At 50.5% G+C, this 13,369-nt stretch overlaps 1 protein-coding gene across 1 annotated transcript; it reads left to right on the top strand.

The window, feature by feature from the left end:
- Window positions 1-2,286: 2,286 nt before the first annotated feature.
- ZAP70 (zeta chain of T cell receptor associated protein kinase 70) lies at window positions 2,287-11,656 on the top strand (the record flags this gene model as incomplete). Its single annotated transcript, XM_080359306.1, has 12 exons — window positions 2,287-2,688; window positions 3,996-4,156; window positions 4,801-4,939; window positions 6,484-6,562; window positions 7,237-7,277; window positions 8,207-8,255; window positions 8,789-8,969; window positions 9,609-9,815; window positions 10,078-10,270; window positions 10,420-10,560; window positions 11,052-11,164; window positions 11,533-11,656. The coding sequence occupies 12 exons, from the start codon at window positions 2,287-2,289 to the stop codon at window positions 11,654-11,656; spliced, it is 1,830 nt and encodes a 609-aa protein (XP_080215432.1).
- Window positions 11,657-13,369: the final 1,713 nt, after the last annotated feature.

The following is a 13,369-nucleotide window of genomic DNA, read 5'->3' as shown; positions in this document are numbered from 1 at the left end:
CTTATTTACGCTGTGCCTGATACGGTTTACGCCAGTCCCGCACTCAAGCTGCAAATGCCACCGACGGCTTCCTGTTGTGGTTTCCTGCCTCGGCTCAAACGCCTCCTCGCCGGAGCCTGCTCTCCCTTCCTGTTCTCATCAGGGCCATTTCTGGGCTTAATGAAGACAACAAACAAACAGGCAGGGAAAAGTCTGGTTGCCATTAATCCATCTCCCCGTGGCTCTTTGCTGTTGCAGGCTGAGCAGAGCAGGGTGCACACAGCAGAACGGTTTCTCCTGATCTCTGTCCGGTTCCTGCTGATACACAGCACGTATCCAGCCAACCCTTCCCCTCTCCAGCGGTGCTGGAGGCTGGCAGGAGGCAGCCCAGACTCTGGGCAAACGGGGTGAGACGGAGCCGGGCGACCAGCAGCCCAGGCACAGCTCCAGCCACCACGTGAGAGCAGAGGCCACATCTGGAACAGCGCAGGGGACACAACCCAGTGGGCAGTGACTTCTCCTGTCGTGTTCGGAAATGAGAGTTATGCTGGGAAGAATCAGGCCACTGGGGAGGCAAACCTCAAATCCTGGGGTCAGTTTTAGGCCCCTCACAAGAAAGAGATTGAGGTGCTGGAGCAAGTTGAGAGAAGGGAACGGAGCTGGTGAGGGGCTGGAGCACAAGTGTGATGGAGCGGCTGAGGGACCTGGGGGGTTCAGCTGAGAACAGGAGCTGAGGGGAGACCTTCTGATCTCTGAACTGCCTGAAAGGAGCTTGGAGCCAGGGGGGTCGGGCTCTGCTCCCCAGGAACAAGCGCCAGGAGCAGAGGAAACGGCCTCAAGTTGCGCCAGGGGAGGTTGAGGTTGGATGTGGGAACAATTTCTTCCCCAAAGGGCTGTGGGGCATTGAAACAGGCTGCCCAGGGCAGTGCTGGAGTCACCATCCCTGGAGGGCTGGACAGATGGACATGAGGTTCTCAGGACATGGGGCAGTGCCGGGTTGGGTTATGGTCAGACTCCATGATTTTGAGGGGCTTTTCCAACCAAAATGATTCTGTGACTCTATGAAATACCCAGCACGCTGGCCAAAGAACTGGTGTTTTCTTTACTCTGAAGGCAAGTGACGCATTTGCAGGAAATGCAGATGGAGACAAACACTCTGATCTTTTTGGGGTGAGCATGTGCGCAATGACAGAATCAAAGATCGGGCTCCGGGGAACAAATGAGACCCTTTGAATATGATCATGTTTCCACTAATCACCGGAAATTGGGTGGGATTTTAGATGATTCGATACGAGCCCCATAGCTCTTTGGCAGAAGCAGGTTTGCAGTGACTCAGGCAGCAAAGGGCTGTTCCTCGCGGGACTCCCAGTGCGAGCTGGTGCTGCAGCAGCTCGGCGGTAGGTTCGTCTCTGCTTTTGGGCTGCTCTGAACAGGGGTCTGGTAACATTTCCACGTTGCAGCTCAACGGAGCCAGTGGGATTAAGTGACCCTGCGGTGACGTCTGGCCACACCTGAGCTCCGGCTTTCTCCGGAGCACGTGCATCATGTAGAAACAGGAGCCGCCAAACGGGATCAGAGTATCGGCCAATTCACAAACCAGCCAGAGTCAGGTATTGGGAAAAATCCATACATTTCTTCAAGAGACAATTAGGGGAAGGTTTCTTCTCCTCCCTGTCAACTGATGGTTAATGTGTGCCCAGAAGCACTTGGGTTTGTCTTTACCTCCTTTTGTTGTGCTTGGTGCAAGTGAGTATCTAAAAGCTTTTCAGACATTTGATGTTTTAGTTTTAAGGATTCCATTTAAGGATTTTGCCTTATAGACTCTCATGGTAAAAGTGATTTATTCAGACAGGAAAAAGAATTTCCTTTTATTGTGAACAGGACTGGAGAGAAAATGGTAGGAAGTCAAAGCTAAAAACTTTGGGATCTATGTAAGAAGCACATTTTTAATAGTGAAGGTAATTAACCATTGGAACAATTCACTGTAGGATTCAATGCATTTTTTAGTGCTTCAGATCTTCAAATGAAGATCAGATGGATTTTTACTTATACTTTCTAGCCCCATTCAGGGCAGGATAGAGAAATCACTGTGGGATTCTCTGGCTGAGGGTATGAATGTCCCCACTGCTGCTCTCCATGAGATGTTTGAAACCATCCCACAGACAGCTCAGGGCTGAAGAACCTCCAGGCAAAGTCAGAATCCCAATTACACTTCTTTGCGAAATGATGTGCCGGTGAAGAACTTTGCTCCTCTCTTCCAGATCGAACAGCAGCAGCGTGTGAGCCAACCCGGGCGGCCCCGCAGAGATGCCAGATGCTGCTGCTCACCTGCCCTTTTACTATGGCAGCATCGCCAGGTCGGAAGCGGAGGAGCACCTCAAGCTGGCGGGGATGTCGGACGGGCTGTTCCTGCTGCGGCAATGCCTGCGCAGCCTGGGGGGGTACGTCCTCTCCATGGTCTACAACCTGCAGTTCTACCACTACGCCATCGAGCGCCAGATGAACGGGACGTACGCCATCGCGGGGGGCAAAGCGCACTGCGGGCCGGAGGAGCTCTGCGAGTTTTACTCCAAGGATGCTGACGGGCTGTGCTGCCCCCTCCGCAAACCCTGCAACCGCCCCAGCGGGGTGGAACCCCAGCCCGGGGTCTTCGACAGCATGAGGGACAATATGGTGCGCGAATACGTCCGGCAGACGTGGAAACTAGAGGTACTGGCCATTGCAAAGGTGTCGTGGGACCGCGCAGGGCGTGCTCCCTCGGGGTTCACTGCCGCTCGCTGCCCTGTCCTCTGTCACTGCATCCCCCTCTTACAGCACAGTAAAGCAAGGTCCTTCTCCTTGGGGCCTGATGACACTAGGAGCAGTCTTAAGTGTCTCTCTTTTCCAGTTTCTCCTTCAGAAACAGGAATAAACATCTCCCCAAGCCGGTGCTGTGTGTGCTCTGCAGGGCCTTGGAGCTCTCTGCACACTCTGCAAACATTTCCCCACGTGCTGTTTGCTCCTCTGCAGCACACGGGGCACTCGCTGCAGTCAGATCATTGCTCTCTGCGTGAGGCACCTGTGCCTCCGTAACACTGGGCTGGAATGTAATGAAACCAGGACTAAATTCTTCCTCAGGTATCCCTCGCTCTTGGAAATCAGTGGAGGTTTTGCCTATGAGACTGAGGTACTGGATCAGGTCTGTGATTTACATTTAAAAGTAGCTACAGGGAAGTTCCTGCATTTTATTGCAAACTGGAATATAAATATGTATAAGGCAAAACTCTGTAAATGGTAATAGGCAGCCACATAATTAATTTCCTTCTACCTGCTGTCACCATGAATGTGGCTACTCAGACACTTCGAAGTCCTGAAAGAAAAATGGCTCAGGCACTCTCCTTCTTGAGTATTTCTAAGTAAGATCTCTAGATTTGACCTATTTTAGACCAAAGGTGCTTGACAGAATGAGGTGTTCTATAGCGTTTCTCCAAGAAGCTGATCTATGAACACCAGTAGATAACACAAAGGACATTGCCACCTACTGGCAAACAAAAACCCACCTTGCTTATAAAATGTGTGGGGACAGAAAAAGTAATTTAGGGTCTTCCACATGATTTCCAGACTGCACTGCTCTTGACAAGCTGCAGTGCCTGGGGACAGTGAGCAGCCAGGAGGGCAGACCCACCAGCAAAGGGTCCTGCGCTCCCGGGAATGGGGGCTGAAAGACACCCTGTGAGCCTCATGTTAAATCCCCCGTACAAATACGATGACATCTCTCTTCCCTCACCAGCAAGACAATGGATCTCAGCTGGATTTGAGGGATCTGACCTATTCAGATAAGCAAGATACTTTGCTCTGTAGCAGAACAGAATCCAACCCACTCTTGTTATAGGCATAATTAAGGCTACAGGCACTTCAGTTATAAGACCTTCCAAGTTTTCTGTGCCATCTGCCCCAAACAGTGCGAATAACCTGTGCTGAAGCCATGTGCCAACGCAGCAGAGTGGCAGGAGGTCTCATTTCTCACCCTTTTCCAGGGGGACGCACTCGAACAGGCCATCATAAGCCAAGCTCCGCAGGTGGAGAAGCTCATTGCCACCACAGCCCATGAGAAGATGCCCTGGTACCACGGCAGCATCGCCCGCGACGAGGCGGAGCGCAGGCTCTACTCTGGGGCACAACCTGACGGGAAATTCCTGTGAGTGGGCAAAACCCTGGCAGATGATCCCGGTACTTTGTACCATTTCTCCACCACCCTGTAGTTATTTGTTTCATGTGACAGTTCCTGAAAGGGGGTTTAGCTGAATATGTGGTTACAGATCTTTCAAAACCAGGGTGTGACACCCCAAACCCATTATTGTCCAGAAAGTATCTGGCCACCAGGAACAGCCAGTCTGGGCTTTGTTTCTCATATTTAGGTTTCTCATATTTAGGTTTCTCTATGAAGTGTTCTTGCTAATGCACTGGATGACATGACATATAGTGTTCAGTAGATGAAGACATTTAACACTGACATGTAGATAGTGCATGGCTAATAAAATACAGGAGAAAGCATTTGCTCTGCATCTCTGCAGAGGTGGACAGCCCTTAATTTAATTATCCTCTGAATGAGTTAGAGCAAGAAATAATTATCTGGAGAGGATGGAAGACAGGGGCAAGAGACTGAAGGTGAAGGGTCCCTCCTCAGCCTCTGCGCAGGGGTGTTGGGAAGGTGTAATTCCCACACTGGGGTGCAGGGACACCTTACCAAGTGCCCACTTAGCAACCCCCCACCACTGCAGACTTGATAATTTGCAGAGAAAAGCCCAGAGTTGCTCTTTTAATAGTTCTTCTTCCTACCAGGCTGAGAGAAAGGAAGGAAAATGGCACCTACGCCCTCTCCCTCATCTATGGCAAGACGGTGTATCACTATCGGATAGACCAGGACAAGTCCGGCAAGTACTCGATCCCTGAGGGGACCAAGTTCGACACGCTGTGGCAGGTACCGTACTGTGGGATGCTCATCATTGGTGTCCTCATAAAATGAAGGCACTTTTCCCTTGTTACAGCTGCCCTTGACTTGAGGGACAGTGTCATGTGGACCTTTAAAGGCTTTTAGGCCATTTGTTGGTGGTTGTAGCCCCTTCTGGAAAACTCCTTCATCCCTGGGTCTGGCTGTCCATCAGCTCCCTTCGCTGCATTCATTTCTGTGCACTCCTAGCTCAGGAAACCTAAGTCTGGGATATCACAGCAGCTCTGAAATAGCGCTGGCTTTACCACTGGCTCCATGCCTGACACCGGTCTGGTGCCTCTCCAAGGAAACAAGAGGATTAGTGCTTTTAATTCCTAGCTTTAAGCCAGGATACTTGAGATGGTTATGTTAATCACACTTGCACCGCACAGGCAAACCATCACACATTCAGCCACAGCGTGCACCTTGAATCTCAGCCTGCAGCGGACCCCCCGATAAGATGCTCATCCCAGGCTGTCCCTCCCATGCAGCCCCCACGCTGCCCCTGCCCCAGCAAAACTATTATGTGCAGATTGCAATTCTGTTTTCCAAGTGACTGAGTTCTGTGCAAAGAATAGAGGAGGCCAGGAGTCTTGAGCCAGCTGCCAAAGTCTTTACAGGACAGAAGACGCAGGTGCCAGGAGACACATCCCACCACCCCTGAGTCAGGGGCTTCGGGGAGTAGAGGGGGCTGTGATGTCCCTGCAGCCCTCGTGAGGCTGGGTCAGGGTTTTGGGGAATGGGACACAGGGCCCAGCAGCTCTCAGTGCTGCTGGGGGGTCCCCTGTCCCCCGGAGTGCGGCTCTGCCCCATGGCACACACCCCGGGCTGGCTCCAGGGGCCGGACAGCAGCACTTCCTCGGGGCAGGGCTGTCTGGGGGACACACATTCTGTTTTCCTGAATTTTTCAAATTCCCAGGACTGTTTTCACTCTGAAAACAAAGACTTTGGGGCATTTTTATGGAGACAGACCATGCCAGGCTCCCAACTGCAGATGAAATCCGAGCTGGGCAGGAGGGGAGGAGAAAGCCTCGTCTCCCCTGCGGTCCGGTGGCCAGGGCTGGGCTGGTTGTCTCCAGCCAGAGTCAAGTCTCTGCTGTGCCTGAACCAGCGGCTGCTGCAGTGAAAAACTGCCCAGGGCTCACAGAGCCAACCCTCGGGTTCCTCTGGGAAGGCAAAAGTTTCTTCAACATTTTATCAAACATGACACAAATTAAAAACCTTTCTGGCTGGGACAACAATAACATCAGACTGAAAACACCCTACCTGGCTGTCCTGCTGGAGATTTTCCTTCTTCCTTTGGTCCTTAGTTAACTTCCCAAATTCTTCCCAGCTCTGGCAGACATCCAAGTATGCACACACTTGCTCTAGCAGATCCCTGAGTGCACAGACAGAGGAGGGAAAGAAATAGTTAAGTCCCTGTTTGCCATCAATCTGAGAGAAATCATTACCATAAGCCACACAAGTTGCCAGCAAAATAAAAGAGATTATTTTCTCCTTGCAATAATCTCTTTTTCCTCCAATTCCCTTCCCAGTTGGTGGAGTACCTAAAACTGAAACCAGACGGGCTGATTTTCTACCTGAGGGAAACCTGCCCCAACCCCAACATGCCAGGTGAGCTGATGTCTCTCAGTGCCACCCCTGGCCTCAGTTCAGCACCAAGTGGGGGCAGCTTGAGCAACACCACCTCAAATTTCCTTTACCATGTCCAGCCTTGCTTGGACGCTGGTGCTGAGGGAACAGTGAGGTCACTGCTCCTCTGGCAAACGGGGCAAGTCAGAAAAGTCTGCTGAAAAAGGCCACTCTCCAGGGCTGGCCCAGGGTGGCCCAAAAGCAGGAGCAGATGGGGGAATCAGTGCTTCAAATGGATTAGGGATTTCTGGTGCCAAACAGATGGCTTCTGAAAAATGACCTGCTTTTTAGGCAGCAGGAAACAACACGGCCTGCAAGGCTGGCTCCTGACTGGTCTCTTGAGCCGAGCACTCAATCATGGGTCACTTAGTCCTGGCCCAAGTATCAGAAACACCACTTTAGAGCCTGCCTGTGGGACTCCTGGGACTGACAGAGACTGTGGGTCCCCCAGAGGGCTTGTGCCTCCCCTGAGGGCTGCTCTGGGAATAACACCCATATCCAGGTGTGTTTCCACACCTTTTCAGGCTAAAGTTGTAGAAATTTGTCTTTATAGGAGAGGGGATCAGACCCAGACATCCACACGGTCCTTCAAGGACTGATGCTCTGATCCAGCTTGGGGCATAAATTAATAACAACTTCTCTCTCCTGATTCGCAGTGTCTGCAGCACCGGTTCCACCAACCCACCCTTCCGCAAGCGTAAGTTTTGGGGAGGATCTGTACATTGGTACCTCAGTAGTTTAATGTTATTACATTTCAAGCTTGCTGATCAAACTCTGCGCTTCTCTACAAGGCAATAACTCAAATGGAATATATTAAGCCCAGCTGCAATATTGTCCCCTTTCCAGCTGGGATGGGAACAAGGAATAGCTGGGCACAGCTACCATTAAGCTGAAAATGGTTTCCATTCATCCTGTGCTCCTCGCAACATGTGGGCCTGTCCTCGGGGAGCGCTGCTCCCCCTGCCCTCCTCGCCAGGCGGGAGCGAGGAAGATGTGGTGGGATTCTGGGAACGCTCAGCCTCTTCTGCTGGCCCCCGGCCACGTCTTTGTGCTCCCTCTGCGCCCCCGGCCTCAGGGTACGTCTGCGCTCAGTCATTGCCCCCAGTGCCCAGCAGTGTTGAAACCAGCTACTTTGGGCTACATGAGCCCATCCCGGAGCCCAGCGGAGGATAAATAAAGTCCTGAGCATCCATCCACCCGTCTTCTCAGGGAGCTTTCACAATCTGCGGTGGGCTCTCATGTTGCAGCAACTCTGCTGTGAGCAGCACTGGCGTTCAAAGCTGCGCTGGAGAAATGTACCGCACCGCTTTGTCACTGTCTGCTTTTGGGATGGGGCTGTTGATGGTGTCCGTGTGTGCTCACTGAGGCTGTTCCAGGCACGCAGGTGGGCTGGCTGCAAGCTGAGCTGCCTCCGGGCTTCCCTTCACTCCCTGCCTCAAAACAAGCAGCAGAGACTTGGCTGGGATGACCCTGCTGCTGCAGATTTGTCACTTAGGGGTGGGGAAAGTGGAGAGGGAGCTGGGGCTCAGCAGGCTGCAGAGGCTCCTCATCCCTCTCCTCTCCCATTTCAAACCAAAGCAGTTTCCCCTGGTTGCATTATCCACTTTATCCTCGTTTCTTTTCCAGAGACACCTTGGACCTCTCAATGCAGATGGATACACGCCAGAGCCTGTAGGTAAGTGTCTTTGAAAGTCCTCTCCTCCTAATGGGAGGAGATAGGACCTGGGGATGTCACAGGAACCATGGGGGTTACCTGACACATCTCTATCACCTCTTGCTCAAAGAGCAGTGCTGCAAAGCCCCCAGGAGCATCCCACTTGTTTCAGAGCCTTGAGACAAAAACATTGCAAAACCGTTTGCACACACCGAGCACCCAGTAAATCAAGCCCTGTCTCATTCCCCATCTTCCATTCCACCTAATAAAAACTCAGTGTATTCGGTTACGTTGCAGTGGGGTGGAATCACGCACATGCCCAGGTCCTGCAGGGTCTGATATGTGGAGTGGGGATGTGCAAACACCTCTCCCCATCCTGGCTCGCTATGAGAGGCTGTGAAAGGAAGGGAGATGATCAGGAGGGAGGATGGAATGCTGGAGCTTGAAGGAAAATTTGCCAAGAGACTAGAGAAAACCTTCCCAGATGGTGAGGGAAAGAGGGATGGGGAAGGATATCTTGTTTACAGCTGTTAAAACCTGTGTCTCTTGGGAAGGTGCAGGAAAGTCACGCCTGCTACCTATGGACACCAGTGTCTACGAAAGCCCATACAGTGATCCAGAAGAACTGAAGGATAAGAAGCTTTTCCTGAAGAGGGACCACCTGATGATTGATGAAGTGGAACTGGGGGCAGGAAACTTTGGCTGTGTCAAGAAAGGAGTCTACAAAATGAGAAAGTGAGTAGTGCTGCCTCGCAGGATGCTGAGGCAGCAGGAGGAGGGTGCTGAGCTCGGAGGTGTCCCCAGCTATCTTGTTTTTAGCTAGATGGACCTTAAAGTGATTATGGGGTGGAGGTATAAGAGATGCTCTGGTGAGGACTTGCCACAGACTTTCAGCAACATTGCCCTTGAGAGTGCAATCTGCACTGCACAGTCCTGCCTCTTCTGAAGGCATATGCAGGGCTCGGAGGAGCAAGTCCATGCTTCTGAGGTCATCTTGGTCCATGCCAGGGCAAAGGAGTGAGACTGAGGAGATGTGCGATCCTTGGCTCTTGCTTGTTGCCTGTGAGTTCACAAGGATGGCCTCAGCCTTTTCCCACTTTGTGCCTCAGTTTCCCCCTTGAAAAGTGGCAACAGTGATGTGGGTGTCTCAGTGTGTGAGATCTACAGATGGCAAATACTGGCCTACACTTGTAAGAGTGAGGTGATTCTTCCCTCTTTGGCCTGGGATACCACTGTTGTGCAGGGCTCTGTCAAACAGGCTACTGAGATATCAGACAGTATCACATGAGATGCGGTTTGCAGTCCTGGCTGTGATACGCAAGTCCAGCTGCTGTTTAATTCCTCCTACACGTGTTCCTCTCGCACCCTGTGCAGGAAGCAGATCGACGTGGCCATAAAGGTGCTGAAGAGCAACAACGAGAAAACAGTGAAGGATGAAATGATGAAGGAAGCGCAGATCATGCATCAGCTGGACAACCCCTACATTGTCCGCATGATTGGGGTCTGCGAGGCGGAGTCCCTGATGCTCGTGATGGAGATGGCTTCTGGAGGGCCACTCAACAAGTTCTTGGCTTCCAAGAAGTGAGTAGTGAATAAAATGCGGCTGGCTGATGTGCTGCCCTTCTCATCAAACTCCCTGCTGCCAGGCAAGCCTGGCTTTGTAGGTGCAGAGAAGCTGGTAACAGCACAGATACCTTTTCATGTGATGTAATAAGGACTGATGCTTCTGGAGCAGAGATGTCCACATTTATTATCCCTTGCAGCTGGAAAACTCACAGGGCACTGTGGTGAACAGAGTAACGGCAAGTCCTTTATTACTGTATTGTCTTTTTATCCTCCCCAGGGATAAGATTACAGTCAACAATGTTGTGGAGCTAATGCACCAAGTCTCCATGGGGATGAAGTACTTGGAGGAAAAAAACTTTGTCCATAGGGATCTGGCAGCCAGAAATGTCCTGCTGGTCAATCAGCATTATGCCAAGATCAGTGACTTCGGGCTGTCCAAGGCTCTTGGCGCTGACGACAGCTACTACAAGGTAAGTGGCAGCACAGCGAAGGATCCAGATAATGAACTCCCAGCCCAGGGCATGGGGAATTTGACAAACATTTAGCAAAGCAGAATTCCAGCTTAGCTCAGAGCAGTCTGCGTCTCAGGGTAGAAATGACCCTCTTTGCTTTGCTACAGGCCAGGACGGCAGGAAAGTGGCCCCTGAAATGGTACGCCCCAGAGTGCATCCTCTATCACAAGTTCTCCAGCAAGAGCGACGTGTGGAGCTACGGCGTGACCATGTGGGAGGCCTTCAGCTACGGGCAGAAACCCTACAAGGTGAGGCAGAGCCGGGCCAGCGTGGGCGGATGCCACAGGCTGCTCTCCTGCTCTAGAAAAGGCTGACACGCACAAACTACACCTTCTGTTTTCTTGAGTGGGTGCTCTTCCCACTGCTGAACAGAGGGGAAAGGAGACAGGATCGCTTCCACTTTACAAAAGGCACAAATTAGATTGTTTGGATCCTGGAGCTTTGTGTTCATTTAAGGGAGAAGAAACAGGAAAAATTCATTTGGGTTTGAATCAAAGCAGATCTTCTCTTTGATCCTTCTACTTGTTTGCAGAACTGCAAAAATCAGTTGCTCAGCCACTGCCAGGATTGGGATGGGGTCAGCAGGCTATGCTGGCCACATAGAACACCAGTGCAGGGACTGGACAGGAGGGATGGCACACAGACCCAAAGCATTACCCCAGGCCCAGCTCTAATCTCTTCTAATCCTGTTGTCAGCTCCGAAAACATTAAAGCATTTTCCCACTTTATTCTACCCTAGAAAATGAAAGGCCCAGAGGTCATCAGCTTCATAGAGCAAGGGAAGCGCATGGAGTGCCCCACGGACTGCCCGGCGGAGATGTACGCGCTCATGCAGCAGTGCTGGACATACAGGTACGGCTCTCACCAGCTCAGCTCTTCGCTGGGTGGCAGCTCCACCACATCATCTAGATGGTAACAACATTCATTGTCTGGATGGTGACAACACAACGCAAATAGTGCCTCCTGCCTCAGTCTTATTCCCCAGTCCACAATAAATGATGCACTTATTTCTTTATTATCATACCCCTCCACTTGCCTGTTACAACCCTGGAAGATGTCACAGCCTCTGTGCTTTTGCCCCTCTCCACCCCAGCTGCCTTCCCCTGGTACAACAGGGCTGCTGTTCTTCCCCAGGTTCTTCTGCGTTTGGTATATTCTTACTGAATCAGTCCACTTTAGTCCCTTCTGTTGACTCTATTTGTTCCTTTCTCCTCTTGCAGATGGGAAGAGCGCCCAGGATTTATTTCTGTGGAAAACACAATACGCTCCTACTACTACAGTATCGCTACCAAGACAGAAAACGGGTCAGAGACAGAGGAAAAGTCAAAAGCAACTATTCCCTGAGCTTCCCTCTCTGCTCCTGAACACACACCCTCGTTCCATGGGACCTGGAAAGGCTCTGGGTGAATTTTTGCTTTAATCTCTTAAACGCTGGGTTTGTTTCTCAATCAGTTCCAGAACTAAGGCCCTGGGAGACGATGCTGTCACAGCAGACAAGGGCACTCAGCTGTGCCTTGTGCCTCCAACCAGCCGGCAACGATTTACATCTCCAGCCCGAGCCAGCACAGGACAGTACAGACAGTATTATAGCCACCCTGTAAATAAACTATTTTATATTTTTCACATCCCTATGGCTCAGACTATTGAACTATCATAAATATTTGCATCTGCTTCAAGCTGACAATAAAATAATCATAATTTCCCTCCACTAAGCCAGGCTTTCCTTCCTTGATGCTCTCCATAACCCTGCAGAATCACTTTGCTTGGAAGAGCCGGGTGGTTGTGAAGGCTGAGGAAGGGACAGAGGCAGAAGAGCAGAGCCCTGAGATACAGGGAACAGAAAAGCTTATCTCTCACCATCTTCTGGTGTCAGAAAGCCGCACAGTAGCTCACACCTTGTCCTGCGGGTAAAACAAACAGCTACAGCATGATTCTCATCTAAAACCTTAATGGGAGGTGGGTTTGATCTGAAGACAATGATTCCTGGGGAACATTCGGGTATGAGGCCCAAATCACATCTCTGTACAGCCTGTTTAAGCACTCAGAGAACCTGGGTCTGCTGAAAAACAAGTGTTCCCTCTCCTTGCTCAGACTACAGCCTCCGGTGACACCAACTATTTGTGCACCCAAGCACCTTCTCTCCCAGTTCCATTAGGTTGTCCTGTATGCTTGAGAACTACGGACATACTCCTATCAGTGGAGGGGAAAACAGAGGTATCAGAGGAGAAAGGAGCTTGTTCGTGTTTGTTCAGTGAGTTAGTGGCAGAGACAGGAAAAATAAATGATCTCCTGGGTCATGTTTTCCTCCCAGAGAAAGCAGATATTTTGCTGGAAAACAGAAGGTTCAATGTCCTTTCTGCTTGGAAAACACTGCCAAAACATTTTGTTTAGACTTCTTTTCCAAACCAAATCTGTTTTCCAGTTTGAAATGGATCATAAACTTTCCTTTTCTCACCAGCCTCTCCTTACCCCCTTCTTTCTACACACCCCATTTCCTTCTCTTTTACCTGAATCTTCTGATTCCTGCACTCTCCATCTTGCAAGGGAAAAGATGAACTTCATCTTCTGAGTATCTGCAGTGATGAGACAAGATAAAATATCAGTAGCCATGTCTGTTCAACACTATGTAACGCTCCATTGTATCACCAATGCGGATCTCTCTCGTTCCAACCTATCTTATCACCAATAAGCCTATCTTATCACCAGTACATGCCTATTTATCAATTGCACTGCAATATCGCTAGCACATACTGACCTTCCTATCTCTTCCAGCTATCTCGGCACTCCTGTTTTGTTCAGCAGCACAGTAACTATGTGACTAACACAGCTCTGTGCTCACTAACCTTTGTATCAGACCCCTAAGTCATTTACCAAAGGAAAGATATGACTTTTCTGTGGTTGCACAAAGAGCTGGAAGAAAAGCTCCCATCCACCTTTGTTTTCAAACCTTCATCTCCAGATGATGTTTGCTTTTTATGTTCAAAGGCCTTCATGATTCAGAGGACCTGATCCAGCCAACTGAATGGCAAAATAAAACATGGACAATTTCGATTATAT

Source organism: Nesoenas mayeri (genome assembly GCF_963082525.1).
Source record: "Nesoenas mayeri genome assembly, chromosome: 25".
Lineage (NCBI taxonomy): Eukaryota > Metazoa > Chordata > Aves > Columbiformes > Columbidae > Nesoenas > Nesoenas mayeri.
This window is presented reverse-complemented; position numbering and strand designations above follow the sequence as displayed.